The 22,718-nt window shown below is 38.2% G+C and overlaps 2 protein-coding genes across 2 annotated transcripts in view; one reads left to right on the forward strand and one right to left on the reverse strand.

The window, feature by feature from the left end:
* Window positions 1–22,718, reverse strand: part of LOC149196590 (mitochondrial import inner membrane translocase subunit TIM10-like) — a 111,118-nt gene that overhangs the window by 75,431 nt on the left and 12,969 nt on the right. The window lies entirely within an intron of this gene.
* Window positions 7,707–10,201, forward strand: LOC149196591 (uncharacterized). The gene is made up of 2 exons (XM_089403765.1): window positions 7,707–9,638; window positions 9,755–10,201. The coding sequence occupies exons 1-2, from the start codon at window positions 7,869–7,871 to the stop codon at window positions 9,956–9,958; spliced, it is 1,974 nt and encodes a 657-aa protein (XP_089259891.1). The 5' UTR covers window positions 7,707–7,868; the 3' UTR covers window positions 9,959–10,201.

Genomic DNA, 22,718 nt, shown 5'->3' on the forward strand with positions numbered 1-22,718 from the left:
TCAATCCCTAGAAGGAGCGAATTACCATGATTCTAAAAATGAATGGTTTGTGAGATCTTGTGAACACAGACATTCAAGTTCCTTTATATACAAACCTTGCAGCAGAGCATAATCTAAAAGATATGAAAGCAAGGTCTATAATTTTGGATGGTGTGAGGGAACACACAATTCCTCGCCTATTAGGGAAGTGTATAAGACGTCAGATGTGAGTAGCTCTAACTGATCTTTATTAGAGCACAAATGGAAAAAAGGAAATGGTGTTGCAGGAGAAATTAAAAAGCATCAAAATGAGTAGATCTAAGACAAGACATCTTACCTCACGAGGATCCAACAAGCTCATGATGAGAGCTTGCAATTGTTGGGGAAACTAAGATTGACTCGGAGTTAGTGAAAGTCGCTCTGCAGTGTTGCAGTAAGCACTAGACCACCTTTGTAGATGGGATCCTTGCTAGGAAACATCTTCCTGATTGGAGTTGGCTGTCCGATGACTACATACAAAAGGAGAACTGGGAGAATTCCTTGACCAGAGTGTTGACCACTCTATGTCAACTACCCTATAGCAATACACTTTTTCGCAAAGGGATTCCATCATGTTCGAGCATTCACATCATCCTAAATTCATCATCATCAGTGGTCAGTTTATCAAAGTTGTAAACCCATTCTGCAAAATGTTAATATAAATGATGCTAGTAAAACCATGTATATATGTAACAACCTAGATAAGTCTATTATCTTGGCAACGAATTTCATCCTAGGAGGTTTTTCGTCTAACTGATTTATTTATGTTTCTAAACATGAATGATCAACAAAGTTTATCTCTCCAGCGTCACACCAAAGCTAGGGTGGAATTCAACATCAAGGTCTTAAGTGAGTCTTAGTGTATTAGTCGAGTCTTTTGTAAAAGTGATTTGGGAATAATTTAAGCTAATTGGCTAAATTATTTTATTACAAATCACTTGGTTTACTAGATCATATTGAGTCGCAAAATTGGGTAATAAATTGAGGGTCTATAACGAACAGGTGTTCCCCCTTTAAAGGTTGAAATTGTAATGTCTTGATGTAAAAAATATTTTGGTGCATGGTCTCTCATATTTAGACACCATGGCTAAAGTATTAGAGGGTGGAAAAATTATTAATTCCCTCAAGTGTCAATTAATTAAATTTTCTGGCAAAAATAAATTAAAATCCTAAGCCATAAATTTAAATAATTAGAGTCAATTAATTAGTTTGGTGTCTTAGCATGTGGGAGATGATTTATTGCTTCTCTAGGTGCTTGCTTGGTGGAGTAAGTGATTTATGACTTCTTTCCTTAGAAAAAGCACAATAATTAAAGTCAATTAATTATTGCGGACTATAAGGTCATTTTCTTAGGATAAATAATTTAATTATTTAAGTGACGTAGAAATAATCTCAACCATTGATATCCAAGATCTTCTAGAAAAGACATTAGGGATTTGGGCTTAATAGAGATTATAAAAGAAGCCTAGCAAAGAGGTGAAGACACACAAGAACTCAAGAGAGTGAATCACAACGAGAGAACTATTTTCTCTAGTGTGAGTGGCTCAGTAAATGGAAGCACAGAGAAGTACAAGAGAATTTGAAGGCGAATCTAGGAAGTCAAGTTGTGGAGAATGCAGGGTTACATTGTTGAAGAGAGGGGAGTTGAGTTTATTGGAGTAGCCGATTCGCTGGAGGTCAAGTTCGCTAAGGCGCAGTGGCAACTCGTGGGAGGACGAAGGGTTTGCTTGCCAACAGATTGATAGGGTTGAATTTCTCTAGGTTGATTTCCTTCAGAGATCAATTTCCAGGTGGCTAAATTCAAACTATGGGCGCCAAATTATAGGTTCCCGTTGTATTTTTCCTTGTGTATCTCTATGAGTCAAAAACCTAGATTTCCCTGATTAATAGATGACGGAGATTATAAAAGAAACCTAGCAAATAGGGGAAGACACACAAGAACTCAAGAGAGTGAGTCACAATAAGACAATGATTTTCTCTAGTATGAGTGGCTCGGTAAACGCAAGCAGAGAGAACTACGAGAGAATTTGAAGGCGGATCTAGGAAGTCAAGTTGTGGAGAATGCAACCCTGAGTTGCTAAAGAGAGGGAAGTCGAGTTTATTGGAGTAACTGATTTGTTGGAGGTCGAGTTCCCTAAGGCGCAATAGCAGCTCGTGGGAGGACGAAGGGTTGGCTTGCCAGCAGATTGATTGGGTCCAATTTCTCTAGGTTGATTTCCTTCATAAGTCGATTTCCAAGTGGCTGAATTCATCCTGTGGGCGCCAAGTTATAGGTTCCCGTTGTATTTTTCCTTATATCTCTATGGGTTGAAAACCCAAATTTTCTTGATTAATAGATGACGAAGAATTGTTGTGGATGAATTATTTTTGCAATGTCTGATTGATCTCTCTGATTTAAATTATGTTGCATATGTATTATGGATATATAGAAATTAAAAATGACAATAATTTTAATTTTTCAGTAATTCAATATTTATTTTGCTAAACAAATAAATTTTGGGGAATCAAATTAATTGTCGTGAGAAACTAAATCTAGGCTAGTATTTGGAAATTTAACTTGGTATCAAATCTTTCTAGATAACTTTGAGAGAGATATCTGAGATCAAGCTGGCTTGTAGCAGTGAGTTTCTCCATTTTACCAAAACAAAATTATTTTTAAATTTCGCAGATGGGTTTTGTGACCATAGTCAATTTGTGTAGGATGGCATCACTAAGCAGTTTGCAATATGAAGACAAGTTGGATGGGGCTGCTAATTTCAGTCCCTAGAAGGAGCGAATTACCATGATTCTAAAAATGAATGGTTTGTAAGATCTTGTGAACACAAGCATTCAAGCTCCTTTAGATCCAAACCTTGCAGCAGAGCATAATCTAAAAGATATGTAAGCAAGGTGTATAATTTTGGATGGTGTGAGGGATCACACAATTCCTCGCCCATTAGGGAAGTGTATAGGACGTCAGATGTGAGTAGCTTTAACTGATCTTTATCAGAGCACAAATGGAAACAAGGAAATGGTGTTGCGGGAGAAATTAAAAAGCATCAAAATGAGTAGATCTGAGACAAGACATCTTACCTCACGAGGATCCAACAAGCTCATGATGAGAGCTTGCAATTTTTGGGGAAACTGTGATTGACTCAGAGCTAGTGAAAGTTGCTCTGAAGTGTTGCAGTAAGCACTGGACCACCTTTGTAGATGGGATCCTTGCTAGGAAACATCTTCCTGATTGTAGTTGGTTGTGGGATGACTACATCCAAAAGGAGAAGTGAGAGAACTCCTTGACCAAAGTGTTGACCACTCCATGTCAACTACCCTATAGCAATACACTTTTTCGCAAAGGGATTCCATCATGTTTGAGCATTCAAATCATCCTAAATTCATCATCATCAGTCGTCAGTTTGTCAAAGTTGTAAACTCATTTTGCAAAATGTTAATATAAATGATGCTAGTAAAACCATGTATGTATGTAACAACTTAGGTAAGTCTATTATCTTGGCAACGAATTTCATCCTAGGAGGTTTTTCGTCTCACTGATTCATTTATGTTTCTAAACATGAATGATCGACTGAGTTTTTCTCTCCAGCCTCACATCAAAGTTAGGCCGGAATTTATCATCAAGATCTTAAGTGAGTCCTAGTGTTTTAGTCTAGTCTTTTGTAAAAGTGATTTGCGAATATTTTAAGCTAATTAGCTAAATTTTTTTTATTACAAATCACTTGGTCTACTAGATCATATTGAGTCGCAGAATTGGGTAATAAATTGAGGGTCTATAACGAACAAATGTTCCCCCTTTAAAGGTTGAAATTGTAATATCTTAATGTAAAAAATATTTTGGTGTGTGGTCTCTCATATTTAAACACCATGGCTAAAGTATTAGAGGGTGGAAAAATTATTAATCTCCTCAATTGTCAATTAATTAAATTTTCTAGGAAAAATAAATTCAAATCATAAACCATAAATTTAATTATTTAGAGTCAAAATTAAAAGTCCTAGAGAAATTAAATTCTCCAAATGGAAAAATTCGTGGGCCTTGAAGGAATTAATTTTTGGAGGTCCGCCACCAAGGAAATATTGGAACTTTCAAGAAAAATTGGACCCTTGGGCCTTGGTGGTTAAGTCAAAGTCAATTTTTTGAGAAAATTAGCTAAAAATAATTTTTTTGAGCTAATAAAAAATGGTTTTTATGAAAAAATTGAAAATTCTTCAAAAATAGAGATTATTTTGACGGAGAAGAAGCCAACTAGTCATTATTTTCCACTTGGAGGATTTATCTATAAATTAGAAGTCATTTGCTTCTCAAGTTACCGAAAAATTTCAAAGAAGCTCTAAGTCAAGCTCTGCTGTAATAATTTTTCTAGAAATAATAAAGAAGACTTTGGGGTTTATTCATGGTGGTGTTTCTCTTATGCTTATTGTGGTAATTTCTTAATCATGTTCTTAATGCTCTATTGAATTATATTTTATAAGTTATTTTTTCTTTAGCCATTGAGTGGATTAACTATTTGCACAAGTATCTTGCATTAGTTATTGGTTTAGACAGACATTATAACTTGATTGATCTAGCAGGTATCTCTAGATCTTGAGGGTTATGGTGTTTATCTAGCCCCTATTGATCTAATAACTTGATCTTAAGTGTGTAGAGATCTCAAGGATTTAGATCTTGGGCGTGAGGGGAAGTCTTCAGTTGGACCAGCCAACTCCCAAGACAAGAAAGCTTAAGAGTCCACTTTGTTAAATTTCAAGCCTTATCTAACGATTGGTTTTGCTCACCCATTTAAATTATTTCACTCATCTATTTTTATCTATTGTGCATTTAACAAATAGATCTGCTCAGTGTTGCACGAAGCCCCCCCCCCCCCCCCCGCTCTGAAGCTCCGAAGCGCGCCCCGTACGGAAGCGCAGTATGAAGGGCCTTCCGAAGCGCGCTTCGGAAATTAGGAAGCGTGATTCGTAAAAAAATTGCGCTTCCTGGAATTTCCGAAGCGCCGGCTCTGAAGCGCGCTTCAGGCCGCCGAAGCGTGGGGCTTCGGAGCAGAAAGCGTGCGCTTCACGCACGCTTCCGTACGCTTCGGCGGAAAGGGGCGCACCCAAGGGAGAAAAAACAATTTTTTTTTAATTTTTTTTTAAAGTTAAGTTAACTCAACCTTAAGGGGGTGGGTTAAGGTGAGGTTAGGGTGAGGTTAAGGTGAGGAATGAAAAGAATAAAGCCCCCATTCATTCCTCATTTTCTCACTTTGAGTTTATGAGAGTTGGAGAAGAGAAGAGAGGAGAGGAGAAGAGAAGAGAGGAAAGGAGAGGAGAAGAGAGGAGAGCTTGGAGGAGTGATGTTAAATTGGCAACTAGGGCCAAACTCCATGCAGGTCGGCTTATTTATGGCAACTGATATTTTTATTGGATCCCTCTCGTCGAGAGGTGTAGGATTGATCCAAAGATCATCCGATTCCGATAAGTATTTATGGAGATATGAATTTATTTTGTTTATGTAATTATTATCAAGCCGACCAGCTCTTATGTAGGCTCTAGAAGCCCAACCGACGTGTCTATTCATCATCCTCGTTGTGGTATAAATAGATGAGGATTTGGAGTCATTAGTACAACACATTCTTGAGGTAATCTCCTCCTCTCCACGTCTTGGGTTTTTGGAGAAGGAGTGAGACATCAAGAATAAGATGCTGGCCCATGATGCCCTAGCTCTAAATCTCAGCAATATGAAACCCTATACGCTGGTATGGTAGAACATGACAAAGGTTTCTAGCCGCAGTCTAAACGTAAGGCACAGTCCAAGCATAACTCGAGTATCCGCATTGAGTTGAGTATCTACAGTACTATGAAGGGTAGCCACAGCAATATGAAACCCTATACGCTGGTCATGAAGACTCATACGCAGTCTTGGGTGCCACAGTGATCAAGCTGCAATTATGAAGAGGTCATTACGTATGATACAGTCATAGAGGAAGCACAACATTCACGATATATACGACACCTTAATTATGCACAGCATACAGTCACGCAGGAAGTATATACGCACTTCATGATACATCATGCAGGAAATTATGTATATGCTATGCTGTCATATATATATATATATTGGAACGCAGTTATATATAATATACCACGCAAAGTTAGCCACAGTGAAGGAAGGAAAACAGCGTGGATGTATACACGTTGTCATACCACGCAGCCCTAATCTGCTTCGGTCATAACTATAGTGATACGTTAGTTATATTGAACGCATTATGGGATGACAGCAACGTAAGCCAATGCAGTCACATTGAACGCAGGGACGCAGTCATATTATATACGCTGCAGTAATGTAAATGTTGGATATATACGCTGGGCACTGGAGATATATACGCTGGGCACTGGAAATATATACGCTGGGCATTCATATAAATATCTTGGAACGCAGTCATAACATATATCTTGGAACGCAGTCTATACACGCACAATTGGAGAACTTAGCCGCTGTTCACATGGTAGCCGCATTGATATATTGACATGCTGTAACCGCAGTCATATATGGAACGCAATACATGCACAGCTGAATCAAGAGCCGCAGTCAAAAGCTACAGCCAGATATGAACGCAGTTCATGTCATGTCTTGACACGCTGTTCATAAGCTACAGCGAGATATGAGGGAATCTGGAATGAAGTATTAGGTGCAGTCACATTCGGATAACTGAAGCGTATAGGTAATCTCAGCATTCTAGTATTGGGTTAATCTCGCATGAATAAGAGCAGTCCTTCGGTGGCATAGAGATAAGAACGTTGTGTGATCTGGGCACATATATATAATGCAGTCTTGGGCAGCAACGTGATTAGTGAAGTATGGTGCAGTATGAGTGGTACAGCAAGAGAACTAGATGCAGCATGATGATAGGTATCAGTTGAAGCAAAATGTCTTCAACTGATCTCATTGTTATAGGAGATGATCTATGCTTAGATCTAGAAAGTGTTGACTTTTGTTGTAAATGTACTCTCTCTCTCTCTCTGCTGAATTTTGAAGATAAAAGAAGATTTGATCAAAGGGTTTCCCCACACATTGTGGGGTTTGTCCCTGGCTTGCGCCATATCTTGTGTCCTCTTGCCTTGGCTTGTCTTCTGCGTTTTATATTTATGTTCTATCTGCAGTTTATCATAATGCTGATGTGATTGCTAACTGTGAAAATTTAAATAAATTGCTCTAGCATAGAACATACCTAATCTTAACAAGTGAAGAAGGAGGAGCTAGGAGAAGGAGGAGGAGCTTGGAGCAAGAGCTTGGAGGACTTCATCTACAAGAGCTAAAGAGGTAAGTTCAAACCCCAAACTCCCTTGTTTTTTTGAAAAAAAATTTGTATTTTTCTCCTCCCTCTCCTACTCTTTCCCATTGTTTCTACTTGCTCCTTTATTTACAGGTTGCCGTTGTCCACCACCTATATCCATATTCCAAGATGGTGTTCTTTTGGCTTCTATGTATCATTCCACTCTTGGTTTTAATGATGGCAAGGGTGAGGAATAGAAGGGAAGAAACAGAAGAGGACATTGGTGATGGTCCTAATAGTAGTGACCCAATGTATGATGAGGAGGAAGGGTTTGAAGAGGAAGGGGACATTGAAACACAAGATGGGAAAGCTACATCAACACCCTTGTGGAACTATGTGACCAAACTTGATGGGGGAAAGGGTGGTGGATCTTACAAATTTGTGTGCCCTCATGGTTGTCATGGAGGAAAACCATATTGTGGTTCATATACCCGTCTGAGGAGGCATCTTTGTGGGGTGCTGGACAGTGATGAAAAAAAGGGTTCTGTGGGGGTACAAATTTGCCCAAACATTTCAACTGAAGAAAGAAGAAAATACATCCAAATAGAGATGGCTGCACAACAAAAAAACAAGAAACAAAAAACTCATTCTGAATCAAGTGCAACCTCTAAATTTGGTAGTTGCTCATCTCCTCATGGTACTTTTGCAAGCTCTGGAGGTAGAAGAACAATAGGGGATTTCCTTAATGTTGCTGGGAGGGATGATGTGGATGGAAAGATAGTCCGTTTTCTTTGTGCTTGCGGTGTACCATTCAATGTGCTTCGCTCTCCCTATTGGCATGAAATGGTAAAGGCCATCAATGAAGCCCCAAAAGGATACAAGGCCCCCAACTATGAGAAAGCTAGAACAGTGTTATTAGAAAGAGAAAAAGCTAAGGTTCAAAGAGCTTTGACACGTTTTACAAATGAGTGGGTAGATTCTGGGGTATCCATTGTATTAGATGGGTGGACAAATATTAGAAACCAACATTTGATAAATGTTCTTGGTGTTTCTTCTAGTGGTGCAGTATTTATTGCATGTCATGACTCCTCCTCCATCACTGCATCTGCACAAAACATTGCAGATCTCCTATTGAAATCAATCAAAGATGTTGGTCCGAATAATGTGGTTCAAGTGATCACAGATAATGCAGCAAATTGTAAGGCAGCAGGAAAAATTATTGAGCGTACTCATCCACACATCTTTTGGTCTGGGTGCCTGGTTCACACATTGAACCTTTTGATGCATGATATTGTGAAACACAAAGATTGTGGGTGGATTGCTGAGGTTTACAGGAAAGGGAAGCAGCTCATTAAATTCATCACAGGGCATACAAGGGTAAACTACTTCTATGGCACTTACTCCAAGTTGCAATTGCTTAAAATTGCAAAGACAAGATTTGCTAGTTATTACCTCACCTTTAGGCGGCTAGTGAAGGTGAGACAAGCTTTAACTAATCTGGTGTGTGCTGAAACATGGGATGAAATTAACACTGACACAGATGGTGCTAATGCAGTCAAGGACACTGTTCTTGACAGTTACTTTTGGTCACAGGTTAAATATGTTTTGCAATTCACCAAACCAATTTATTACATGATCAAGTTTGCAGATTCAGATCGACCAGTAATTGGGGAGGTGTATGAGCAAATGGATAGCATGTTGGGGCAGATTAAAGACATTGTTGAGCCTAGAGATACCACCTTGTACAATTATATTCGTGTAGAGGTGCAAAACCGATGGGAAATGCTAAATATTCCATTGCATGCATTAGCATATGTTTTGACACCTAAATACTATCATCCATCATGGCTTTCAACACCAGCACCTGGGGGGGGAAGCAGGAGAAAACCACACCAAGATCAAGAGGTTCACCAAAAATATATGGCTGCATTGAGTAAATTAATCCCTGATGAGGAGGACGCTGCATTGGTACGGAGACAGGTGAGCAACTATACGCTCAACACTGGTCCATTTGGGAGCATGCATGCAATTAAAGATCGAGACACTTTTTCTGCTCTTGAGTGGTGGAACATGCATGGAGGGGGTACTCCACTTCTACAGAGTTTGGCATTGCGGGTGCTATCACAGGTGGTAAACACTTCTTCTGCAGAGAGGTGTTGGAGCTCTTATTCTTTCATCCACAGTGTTAAAAGGAACAGGTTGAGTTTAGACCGGGCAGAGAGCTTGGTTTATGTTCATTACAACTTGCGATTGTTGTCCCATTACTGTGAAGATGCAAAGTCTAATAAAGACTTGTTGATTTGGGACAAGAATCCAGAGGAGCCCAATTTGGAGGATGGAGTGTTGCGACTAGAGCAATTAGAGGATGCTCTTATCCAGGTATGTCCATTGTGGTATGAATTTTCCAATTTTCCCTTATAAAGCATTAATTCATGTTTTTAATTTTTTTGTTAACTAGTGTTTTTTTTTTGCATGAATTTTTTGAGCGATTCTAGGATGATGATGACCGTGTTGATATGCCACCACCCCCACCCCCATCTGGTCCCTTGGTTCCTAGGTTCCATGGTTCAACACCAACAGCAGGGGGTTCTTCTTCATCAGTTTCAGTGCCACGACTTACACAGGCACCATCTTCTTCATTGCCACCACGTGGAGGCCCGCCACCACGTTCTATTCGTGGTGGAAGGAGGAGAGATTAGTAGATATATTCACAATCTACTACTTTTTGTCATAGATTACTCATTAGACTTGTAGACTTGTGAATTTGAATTTTGAACCTTTTTGGCTTGGCGGTGACCAAGTGACATATTTTGTAAACATTATTATTTGAATTTTGGACATGACAAATGTTGACAGTTGCTCACTTGCTAGATAAATCATAATATGCTCTATGTTTTATGTTTTATAATATGCTTAAATGTTTTATGTTTTATAATATGCTTAAAAATTTGATGTATGTTTGTAATAGCTAGAATATAGATGATTGTTGTACATACTAGTAACTACAATGGAATCATGGATGCCATATCTATCTTGATTTATGCAAAAATATGCATGTTTTCATGTCTTCTACAATTAATTTGGTATTTGGGATGTTTGTTTTGAGTATAAATGCAAAAAAATATAAAAATATATATATATATATAGCAGACGCTTCCGCGGACGCTTCGCTTCCTAGATTTTTGGAAAATGATGCTTCCGCTTCCGCTTCGCTCCCGCTTCGTGCAACATTGGATCTGCTTATAAGAGCCATAAATCATTGTGAATATTGTAAAATAAAATTTTGTAAATAATTTTATTTTCTAACCCTTGTGTGCAGCTGGGGTTTTGGGGTTTTAGGATTTATTTTATTTTTTTGTATATATTGGGGTTTTGAGTTCTTCAAATTTTACTTGTGCTGGTGAACTTCAAAACAGATCTGAAAATTTTTTGAGGATTTCAGGCCTTGGAAATTTTTTAGAGGTTTTCTAGAGGTGGATCTAGGCCTAGGAAGGCAAGATCCACCATCTATTTCTCCTCCAAGCTCAACGCTCAAGCCCAAGGAGAAAATGTCAACCTTCAAGGGAGTCTTTGTGATCATTTGTGGATAAAATTTAAGATCTGGTGCATTTTTCTGAATTTTGTGAGGGTTTCAAGAAGTTTTAGGGCTTCTTGCCCCAGCATAGCCCCTTTTCTCCTCATCCAGGACTGTCGCTGCCTGTTTTCTTCCCTGCGGCAACCCTCATTTTCCTTCCTCCCTGCCTGCCGTGGCCTCTAAGGCCTTCATTCCATCAACACAGCCCCTAATCTGCCCTACGCTGCCCTAATTACCCCTGCCACAGCCCACTTTCCTCCTTATTTCCACTCGGCCCTCACTGCTGTAGCCTTAAAAGCTTTCTTCCGCTCAACGCAGCCCTATTTTGACCCTTTTCCACTGATGCGTTGGCCTCATTGAGCCTTACCTTCCTCTTATTTTCTCTCACTGTGGAATCATTTGATTTTCTGAGTTAATCATTGTCATTTGCAGAGAATTTGGGGTGAGATTTGTGTTTGCAGGTGGACCACCTTTTGGAAATTTTCGTGGAACAAGTTGGGCAAGTGTCTCCAAGCCCAAAGGGCTCAAGGGTTTGATTTCTGAACCTTATTCTTCTCACTGTTTGCTACAGCTGCCTAATATCTCTCTAACAGTGGTCAAATATATATATCTAAGTGGAATGAAATAAATTGGTAATTTATCTAATACTTTGAAAGGTCACTTAAGCATATCTGGGCATTATTTGTTTGACTAAAATCATAAGTTTTGGTGACTGACATCTCTGCATTTGAAGTCTGATATAGGAACAGTGACATAAGTTTTACTTAAGTATCTTAAAATCACCCAACAAAACATATAAGCAAAGTAACAATTTATTGCATCAATTGGCTTGTTGTTTTTGGCTCACTGCATGGCTTATCGCTGACTGTCATAGGCATTACAGAGGTCTGAAAATACATCAATTGCATAAGCACTTTTCACTGTTAGTTCCCTATCTCAAGCTTTCTAACTTTAACTCAAAGGAAATAAAGATTTTAGGACTGTTTGGCACATTTAACATTGAAATATCTCACTGCTGTCCTAATTATCATAAGAGATTCAAGTTAGCTTACTGCTGTCCACGACGCTCTAATAATTGCACACATTGTTTACACTAAAGTCTGAAATCATAACAGTGTTACCATAAGAAAGCTTGCTCCATTCTGGGATTGGATTTAGTATTGGGTTGCTGTGTGTATGTTTTGACATCACATAAAACATAAATTACTCTCTGCTGTCATAAAAAACTTATCCACTGCTGTTATAACATTAAAGTGAGCTTATTGTTGGGTTATTGTCACATTGCTTCTATTGTCTCAAGGATATTAACTCATTCTTGCCTTGTGTGATCTCTAAAAGTTTCAAGTTTTGCACTATAAGCTTCTTATTACTTCTTATGTCTTCTCCATCCAACAATTATACTAATGTTCAAAACAAAGATCACAATGAGACAAAGGACAACAGAAATTAGGCCAAACGCCAGGTGAAAACCCAACAATCCTTCTCTTATAGAATCAGATCAAATTTACAAATATGCAAGACCAAGACCAAGACCAAACTGCCACAAAGATATCAAGTGAAACCCTTCTCCAAGTCTCCTCCAATAGTCAAAGTCAACGTTGGTCAAACTTCCTCAAAATTCGGTCAAACTCAGAATTTCGGCCCTGCAGTAGAGGTCGAATTTTGGCTTGCAATTACCTCAGAAATTCGACCTTGTTCCACAGAAAATTGTCACACGTGTGAGTTGTAGACTTGTAGTAAGGTAGAAACTTCGATTTTCTTCTTGTGCTTTGACTGCCTTCTCTCTTCTTTGACTTCAGCCTGCTTCTTCTTTCTTTAGGTGCAGAAGATACTTGATAATGTGATGGATGAATGAGCTTTCCAAGAGGTCGAATTGTCTCTTATATATAGCTGTCCAGGAGGGTTGAATAGGTGGCACTAGGCTGACTTGTCCAAGGAAGGCCGACTTGGTCATCTTGTGGGCTTATGACTCAAAAATAAAATTTAAATTATTTACAAATGTCCAAATGGGACATGACTCAAATAAATTTTCTTTCGACTCAAAAATTATTTATTTTGACTCTTTTGACTCTAAGCATGAAGAACATGCTTTAACAAAATATAAATATAATAAATACATCAATGATAAATTTATATTATGAAGACCAACTCTAGTTACAACTTCAACACTCCCTCTTAATTAGGGAGGTATTCATAATGACTCAACAGGATAATCTCAATTTGAAAAATTCATATAAGAAAGGATCCAAATTGATAAGCATCTTCATAAACATCATCATAACCAGCATTGTCAATCTACCAATGCCTTGACAAGCAAGCTCTATCTCTCCACTAGATATGAGCACAATATTGGGAGGCATTCAATACGACACCATCACCTCTCTTAGGCACATACTCTACCTAGGTTCACCAAAGTATGTCCTCACAAGACCATTTCCTAATCCATTGTCACAATACTTGACAACAGGAAATATTGGTCCTCCGGATCATCCTTATACCAAATCAATGTACTTGACTTACAATTGTTAGTCCTGGTCACCATACATGTCTCAAGAATGTTGGTCCATGACGCTTATCCAATCAACCGCTCTCCCTATCAGTGTTCATGTACTAGACTTACGATTGTTAGTCTTGGCCATAGTACATGACACATGGAGAACAAGGTGCCCATCCTTACTCCCTCTCAATTTGGGAGGAGATATCCACAAGCACAAGCCTGTCTCAAAAATACTCATGCTTTCCCTTAAGAAGGGACTTCGTCAATACATCGACTACTTGTTCGTCAGTGGAGATATATTGTAGCTTCACAACTCTATCCTGCACAATGCTCCGAATGTAGTGATACTTAATCATAATGTGCTTCGAACTTGCACAAAAGACCAAGTTCTTTGACAACTTTATGCAACTTTGATTATCACAACATATTATGGTCGAATCCAATACTCCTTCAAACAAATCAGCAAGCAATTTACGGAGCCAAACTGCTTCACGACTAACTTCACTGGTTGCCATATATTCAGCTTCAACAATACTTAGTGCAATTGAATCTTGTTTTTTGCTCATCCAAGAAACCATAGCGGATCCCAAACAAAAACAACCACTAGTAGTACTTTTCCCATCACCAACACTGCTTGCCCAATCAAAATCAATGTAACCTAATAATCGAATCTCATTTCCTGCAACATATCTCAAACAATGATGTATGGTTCCACAGAGATATCTCAAGATGTACTTCACTACTATCCAATGACCATGTCTGGACTCCATCTCAAACTGACTTTAGAGTATTCACAACAAAGCATATATCTGGTCGAGTGTTCACTAAATACATCAGAGAACCAATCAGTTATCGGTATAATGATTGTTATGCAACCAGCTCACAAATAGATAGATCAATGACTTAAAAATTATCCTCTTCGGGGGGAAAACCTCCTTTACATTACATAAATGAACAATTCTCAGATGATACAAAAGACAAGACCTCCTTTGTATATATAGGAGTCTAAGGGGTCACAATATAATCAAAGCCTACATAACAATAATAATGTAAGGGCACAACAATAACAATAGTAGGCTTCTATGGGGCACAACAATAACAATATGGGGGCTACATGGGCACAACAATAATAATAAGGGGGATACACTAGTATTATAGGGACCTAACATGCCCCTCTCTTTCAAAAAAGTGTTGTTATCAACACTCGAGTAATTTTGGATGCTTATGTATAAAATTCTCATCCTCCCATGTGGAATATTCAATGGGTAAGTTCTTCCACTTAATGAGATACTCTGAAATCGATTGATTTTGTAGCTGTCGGGTTCTTGTTTTCGTGACTGCTTCAGGCTCAAATATGATTTTTCCTTCATCAAGTTTTGGTAACATTGTTTGGACTGGAAGCTTGTCACCGATAACCTTCTTTAAGCATGAAATATGAAAACTGGGTGTACTCGGGAAGATGCAAGCAGCTCCAATTTGTATGCCATAGTACCAATATTTGCAACACCTTGTAAAGACCGTAGTACTTGGGGATAATTTATTATCCTTCTTAGCTTTCTTGAGAGACATTTATTTGTATGGTGGTTGTAGCCGTAAAAATACCCAATCACCTACATCGAAACTTATTTCACTGTGATATTGATCTGTCTGCTGTTTCATTCGATTTTGCGCCAAAGTGAGGTTCTACTTTAAGAGTTGGAGAACTTGTTGTTGATGCTCAATGTGATCTTCCACTGCTTGAACCTTAGAATTTTCTCTTAAAAATGATGTGATGGATGGTGGATGATATCCATAAAGTGCCATAAATGAGGTCATTTTTGTTGTCGTGTGGAAGGAAGTGTTCTACCACCATTCAACTAGAGGTAACCACTTGACCCATTGTGTTTGTTTATCAGATACAAAGTAACGAAGATATTCTTCCAAACATTTGTTCACTGTCTCAATTTGCCCATCAAATTGAGGATGATAAGATGAGCTATGAGCTAATTGAGTACCAAGACAAGAAAATAATTCCATGCAAAAATTTCCAGTGAAAATGAGATCTTTGTCACTTACTATAATCTTTGGATTTCTGTTAAGCTTTTGAATTGTTTCCATAAATGCAGTAGCAACTGTATTGGCGTTAAAAGGAAGAGATAATGCACAAAAGTGTGCATACTTGGTAAGTCTATCAACTACCACCATGATGACACTCTTTCCTTCAAACTTGGGTAATCCTGTGATAAAATCCATTGAAACCTCCTCCCAACGCTGACTTGGAATAGCTAACAAACCCGGGATCTTAATTGTCTCAACTTTATTTTGTTGACAAATTAAACATTCTGCCACAAACTTCTGAATATCAGATTTAAGGCCATCCCAACAAAATTCCTTCTTGACGCTATGGTAAGTTTTTAAAAATCCTGAGCGCCCTCCTAAGGGAGAGGTGTGCAATTCCAAAAGAATCTTTTGTTTGAAACTTTGAGTTGGAAATTCTTACAAAGATATAAGCGATCTTTGTGCCATAATGAATCATTTTTCCAGCTAAATGTATCAGATGTGTTGGGATCTTTCTGCAACTTTTGAACTCGATCAAACCTCTTCATCATTTTTCCATTCATCCCTTCGTTTTGTTATCCATTTAAGTTGGATAACAGAAACAGCACAAAGCAATGCTTCCACATCCTCATCCTTTCTTGAGAGTGCATCTGCAACAACATTTTTCTTCCCTTTTTTTGTAGATGGTTTCAAAGTCATAACCCAACATCTTTGTCGCCCATTTTTGTTGCTCTTCTAAAAATAATCTTTGTTCCAAAAAGTATTTAAGACTATGATTATTGGTTTTAACCTTGAAGTGTCTTCCCATTAAGTAAGGTCATCATTGCTTTAGTGCATGTAGTATTGCCAACATTTCCTTCTCATAAATAGTTTTGTGTAAATGCTTTCCTTTCATTGGACAACTTTCAACAATGGGTCTTCCTTCTTGCATTAAAACAACACCAATTCCATTTCCTGCAGCATCACATTCCACAATAAAAGTTTTTGTAAAGTATGGTGTAACTAAGACCGATGCTTGGCACGTTGCGTCCTTAAGATGTTCAAAGGCCTTTGTTGCTTCTGGAGTCCAAGAAAATGCATCTTTCTTAAGTAATGATGTTATAGGTGTCGCTATTCTCCCATAACTCTTAACAAACTTGCAATAATAACTTGTCAACCCGAGAAATCCTTGAAGATGCTTTATGGTTGTGGGGATTTTCCATTCCTTGATGGCTTTAATTTTGTTAGGGTCTACCTTAACACCCTCATGAGATACAATATGACCCAAATATTCCACCTCCTATACTCCAAAGAAACATTTGGAGGTTTTTGCATATAATTGTTTCTCCTCCAATAGCTTGAGCACCCTGTTAACATGTTGAACATGATCCTTCCAAGACTTGTAGATTAGTATATCATCAAAAAATACTAACACAAATTTTGTAAAGGGTTTGAAAATGTAATTCATCAAACCTTGAAATGTGGAAGGTGCATTAATAAGGCCAAAAGGCATAACCAAAAATTCATAATGACCCTCATGAGTTCTAAATGTTTTTTTCGGAATGTCTTCGATCTTCATTCTAATTTGATGATATCCTGAACGAAGATCCAGCTTGGTGAAGTAAATTGCTCCATGTAATTCATCCAACAATTCATCAATGACAGGAATAGGAAATTTATCTTTAATAGTGAGCTTGTTGAGCTCCCTAATAATATGGACACATACGCCATGATCCATCCTTCTTGTGCACCAATACTACTGGAGCAGAGAAAGAACTTTGACTAGGTTGAATTATACCAGCCTCTAGCATTTTTGCAACCATAAGTTCAATTTCACTCTTTTGGGCATAAAGATATCTGTAAGGCCTTATGTTTGGAGGAACACTCCCAGGAATCAAGTAAATCGTACGATCATGATCACGAGTAGGTGGGAGGCCTTTTGGGAGTCTCAAACACCTTGGAATGAGTGTCTAAGACTTTTTGGAGATCTAGAGAAATAGATGATTTCGGTGTTTAAACCCCTAGTGAGCATAATTGTGCAATTACGCCCTGTGTTCTTTCTTCAAAAGCTTTGTCATGCCATTAGAGCTGATTATCTTTCCTGGTTTCCCTACGATACCCCTTAATTCAACTTTATTTCCTTCCCAAAAAAAAACAAGAAAAGTTCTTGAAAATTGAAAGCTATTGTCTCCAAAGATTGTAACCATTGGACTCCTAGTACAACATCAGCACCAACCATTGGAATGGAAAGCATTGGACTATTCAATACATATTCCCCATGGTTAGCTTGATATTATGGCACTTTCCAGAGCAATTTATAGTTCCTCCGTTTGCAGGTGTCAAGCGCTAGATATAGGAAGCAATTCAATTCCTTGGCTATCTTACAATGAATAAATTATTGGTACTACCCAAATCAATAAACAATATTACCTTTTTCTTCTTGATATATCCTTCTATCTTGAGAGTTTGAGGAGTGGTAATTCCTGCTAATGCATTGCAAGATATGGTCGGATTCATTTCTTCTTTCTCTGGGGTTGGTTCTTGGTGTATATCCTCCTCTTTTGATGTTTCTTGTTCATTTTCTTCCTCCTCTTCACAATCTATGTAGAATAATTTCTTCTCAGCACACTTATGACCTTTAGTGTATTTGCTATCACAACTATAACAAAGCCCTTTTGCTCTTTTTTCCTCCAATTGTTGTGGTGTCAACCTTGTAGGTTGTGGAAGGCTAGGAGCAGCAACACTTCCATCTTTATAGTTGTGAGTGGTAGACTTCCTTGTTTCCATAATTTTGCTTTCAACTTTTCTTGCCACCTTGAATGTCTTCTCCAATGAATCAGGTTCCCAAAGGCGAACGTCATGTTGGATGTTATCTTTTGAGGTACATCAATCCTATGCTCCTCTAGAATATCATTTACCTTAATATTTAATTTTTGGAAGTCCTCAATGTGCTCCGCCATTGAACCCTTTTGTTTGAGATTTATCAATTGGCTAAAGGTGTTGCTTTTTGTATCTTCATAATGTGCTATCATTTCCTCTGTAAAAATTGACCAAGTGACAAATGGTTTACAAGAACAAAGTCATCGATACCATACAAACTGATTGGGTTCTAAATATAAAGTTGCAATGCGTACCTTTGTTATGTGTTGCACATTATGGAGATCGAAATATTGCTCCATATCCATGTTATTGGATCCTTGCCATCAAACTTCTTCATATCGATCTTTGGAATATGATGGGTCTTCAATCCAAAGTTAGAGTCTATGGAATCATGATTAACATTCCTTTTATTCTCATCATGAGTTTCATCTAATACATTTTCGCCATTAGGAAGCATTTCTTGTAGCAACTTTGTCAAAACTTCCATGTCTGCTTTTAAACCATTTTTCAAATCTTCCATGTTTCCTTTCATTTTTTATTTTATACCATCCATCTTAGCTTCCATACCATTCTTCAAACCATCTATCTTAGCTTCCATTTCATTTTTTGTTACTCTTTGCGAGAGCGCAATTTGTTGCACTTGATCTCGCAATTTTGATATATCATGTTGCATTTCTTCCTCTTCTTCATGTGTCATAGAAGGGCTTTCTCATTGCTTACTAGGTGTGTCCATTTTTTTGTTTCAAGGCATTTTGAAATCAAACAATGATATTTGTGCTTCACTATGCCCTTTGAATCACTTCAAACTGATTTTTCAAACAAAAGTTATGCAACATTTAACAAATACACACCTTTTTCTTGCTTTTGAAGAGCTAGATATTGCAGTTGTTGTATCTTTGTAATTGTGAATCTCAAAGATATGAAATTTCTTCCTGTGGTAGCTCTTTGAGTCCTCTTTTCAACCCCGCAAGTTTGATCGAGATTGGGTTCTTCAAGAAAGAGTTATGCCAAATCTCCCACGATGGCCTGATTATGGACTGGTTCAGTAAAGCGAAATTGTACGAGATGCCATGTGTCATTGTTTCAACCTTCAGCCCTTAAATTGCTACATGAAAAACTACAGTCCGTGCACTTTCAGCGATTTTTTGCAAAATTCAAATCTGATGCCTAAAACAAAAGTTATGAAGATTTTCCCTAGGTCACCTGTTTGAAACAAAATTCTGGAGCTCGCAAAAACCTTGACTTCCTCGAAACATATAGCGAACCAAGATCTGAAATTTTTACACGAAGTTCTCTGAGATTTCGTCTCCACGTGGTAAAAAATTTAGCTTCTGAAGTCTCGTAGAAAAAAATCTATAATGAAAATGCCAAGATGACCTGTTAGAAGAAGCGAAACCCTAAAATCCAAAGCTCTGATACCAAATGTTATGCAACCAGCTCACAAATAGACAGATCAACAACTTAAAAATTATCCTCTTCGAGGGGGAAACCTCCTTTACATTATATAAATTTGGCAACTAGGGCCAAACTCCACCTTAGACAGCTCATACGATGGAGATAATATTTTTGTTGGATTCTTTTTTCCGAGAGGTGTAGGATTGATCTAAAGATCATCCCATTCTGACATGTATAAATGGAATTATGAATTTATTTCTTCTATGGACAAATTGTCAAGGTCGGCCAACAATCTAATGTAGACTCAAAAAGCCCAAAAGTCATGTTTCGTCACCCTCAACGTTGCATATAAATAGAAGGAGCATCTACTCATTTGGACATTTATCATCTTACACATATCTCTCTCTCCTCATTTGATTGGGCCATACGAATTTCAGTGCAGCCTTCTTCTCCTCCACACGTGCGAAAGTTTGACTAGGTTTTCTGATTTCTGCGTTGACCAAGTTGCATCCAGCTTTGACCAACGTTGACCAGGTAGTGTTTGACTTCACTTGACTGCGAGTTTTGTGGGAATATCTCTATTTGGGCAGGCCGCATATTTGGGCACAAAAACCAATATTTTCTGGGTTGTTTGACCAACATTGACTGCAGCAAGTTTGACCACGGGTTTGACTATGTGTTGACCAAGTTTGACCAATTTCTTCATGACTATTTTGGGTTGATTTGGACTATTTTTGGAGGCCAAATTGACTGGGTTTGACCAAGCTAATTTGGAGGAGTAAATTTGTTGATTTGACCAGCGTTGACTTTCTGGTTAGGGCATCCTGTTGACTGCAGTTTGACTAGACAGAATTCACTATGTTTGGGCAAGTGACTTTTGTATATTGTACTCTCTCTCCGCTGAACTTTTGAAGAATAATAAGAGGATTTGATCAAAGGGTTTTCCCCGCATTGGGTTTTTCCCTGGCATCCGCCAAATATTATGTCCTCTTGTCTTGTCTTGTCTTCTGCTTATTGTTTTTGTTCTATCTGCATTTACTATCAATGTTAATGTGATTGCTAATCTGGAAATTGATTTTGGGCTAATAAGAAAATTGAAGTAAATTGCTCTTAAGCATAGAAAATACCAAAATTAACATGGAATCAGAGTTAAGGTGAACACAAAGCCCAAGCAAGAGTGAAAAGAGTAATCATTGAGAAGAGCAATCACTGAGATTTGTTGGGCAAGGACAAGATTCAATGGCCTCCACATCTTACTTCAAACTTGATGACAAGCTCAATGATAAGTTTGATTATCATGCATGGAAGATGTCTCTTGATTTGACTTTGGAAGAGCAAAATGTTATGGACCATGTGCAGGGAAAGATTATTGAACCTCCTTCAAATGCATCGGTTGCCGCTAAGACAAAGTACAAGAAAGGTGAAGTCAAAGCTAAGAAGAACATCAGGGATTCTATTAACAAGCATTTGGTTGCATACATCTCCGATTTGAACATATCTAAGGAGATGTATGACAGATTGGTTGGCATGTCCAAAGTTAGCAATGCAAACTAGTGTTTTAAAAAACCGTCGGCTCTGAACCGACTCGGCCGAGTTGGTCCGAGCCAGCCTTGGATTTTGTGACCCGGCCATTGAACTGGTTCAGCCGGACGGGTTAATACCGACTCGGCCAAGTCCATATCAACCCGGTCGAGTTACGTACAGCGGCCAGTGAACCCAAAAAAACAGTGTTTTTTATTTTTTTTATTTTTGGGGACTCCCTGGGCTTCCTTGTCTGACTCATGGGTTTCCCTGTCTGACTCTGATCCCTAGTATTGATACGTTATTCATGGTAATGTTAAATTCTTAAAGTAAAAGAATGAAAATGAAGATTAAGGAGAATGTCACCTTGTCACTTTTACTTAAATTTTTAACATTACCATGAAATGACTCAGGATGTTTGAGAGTGGTTCCGGCCTCATTGGATTTCATATCGAGAAAGTAGAATTTTAGATTTCATTCAAAATCCAGCAAACTTATCAATTTTCCAGGATTTCAGGATTGGGGGATTGCAATGTTTCCATTGCATTTTGTCGTGTATTAGGGTATGGAACTCGTATTTAAACAAGAGCACCAATCCCTCTATGTACCTTGATGTTAGTGACATTGGTTGTCGAACTCCTCCAGGATTCGCTCCCAAACAGGGAGCTTCTGAAAATGTCGCTCTCGCTCCCGTTTTCGGTCCCACTCCCCACTTTCGCTCCCGCTCCCAAGTAACACTGAGCCAAATGATGTTGGCAACTCTAGCAGTAGCCAGTAGTACTGGTCATAAACTTTTGTTGTAGAGGCCATTTCTAGCCTCCTTGGTTATGTGTTTTTGTTTTGATCTCTATAACATCATTGTGTATGTATTGGACAGTGCACTGGGTGCCATTTTGATATAATGGATATATTCATAAGCCTACTTTGATCATATGTTGTCTTCTATCTATATTCTAATGTTGCGTGTTTGGAAACATGAACGAAAATCTTTAAAATTATGTGCTTTTATAAAAAATAAATATTTAATGTATTTTTTACAACGACCGAGTCATTGAAATCGAGCCAGTTGACCCTCGGTCGAGTCAGAGTCAGAGTCGGACTTGACCCTCAGCCGAGTCGGAGTTTTAAAACATTGATGCAAACCAAGTCCTCTTTCTCAAAAACAAGTTGAAGGACATAAAGAAGGGAAGAGGTGAAGATATCCAATCCTACTTCATGAGGATTACCGAGATCAAAAAGGATATTCTTTCAATTGGAGAAGTTATTGTTGATAGGGGGCTCACTCTCATTGCCCTTGGAGGTCTCCCTCGTGAATGACATGTGTTCAACACTACTATCCTCAACAATGACAAGATTACAGGTGTTGATGAATTGTTGACTAGATGTACTCAAGAAGAGACAAGGATGATGGAGAGAGACATGCCTTCAAATAGGAATGATCCTACTGCATTCTCGCTCATTCTAAAAAGAACAATGCAGGTTCAAAGAAGCAATGTCAAGGAAGATCGGGATTCAAGATGGAAGAAAGGGAAGATGCTTCATTTGTAACAAATTTGAACACTATGCTACGGAGTGT

This window comes from Pinus tabuliformis, chromosome 2_2 (genome assembly GCF_031772625.1).
Source record: "Pinus tabuliformis cultivar Carrire ecotype Pingquan chromosome 2_2, CPIR1, whole genome shotgun sequence".
Lineage (NCBI taxonomy): Eukaryota > Viridiplantae > Streptophyta > Pinopsida > Pinales > Pinaceae > Pinus > Pinus tabuliformis.